A 265-nucleotide genomic window follows, 5' to 3' on the forward strand; every position below is an offset into this window, starting at 1 on the left:
CCGCCGCCGCCCGCCCCCACCTCTGGGTCTTCGGTGGTGCTCACCCGGCGGGGAACCGGAACTGCGTCCAGGTGCTGGACCTGGGTGAGTGCCCGAGGATCCGGGGTACCGGGCCCTGAACCACTGGCCCGCCAAAGGTCGGCTCGGTCACCCAGGGCTCCCCTCGGAGCTCAGTCTCCACACGCAGCCCGCCGTGCCCCGAAGCGGGCTCCGAGGTACAGAGCTGTGGGAGACGTGGGCGTGCGGGACGGGCCAGCTGCAAGGC

At 72.8% G+C, this 265-nt stretch overlaps 1 protein-coding gene across 1 annotated transcript in view; it reads left to right on the forward strand.

Moving 5' to 3' along the window:
* Positions 1-5: 5 nt before the first annotated feature.
* Positions 6-265, forward strand: part of RABEPK (Rab9 effector protein with kelch motifs) — a gene marked incomplete at its 5' end in the record, with an annotated part of 2483 nt that continues 2223 nt past the window's right edge. Inside the window, one exon of the mRNA XM_010139944.1 lies at positions 6-84. Within this exon, the coding sequence (XP_010138246.1) occupies positions 6-84 (79 nt within the window). The remainder of the gene's footprint in view (positions 85-265) is intronic.

The sequence above is a fragment of the Buceros rhinoceros genome, unplaced genomic scaffold (assembly GCF_000710305.1).
Source record: "Buceros rhinoceros silvestris isolate BGI_N320 unplaced genomic scaffold, ASM71030v1 scaffold33537, whole genome shotgun sequence".
In the NCBI taxonomy this organism is placed as follows: domain Eukaryota; kingdom Metazoa; phylum Chordata; class Aves; order Bucerotiformes; family Bucerotidae; genus Buceros; species Buceros rhinoceros.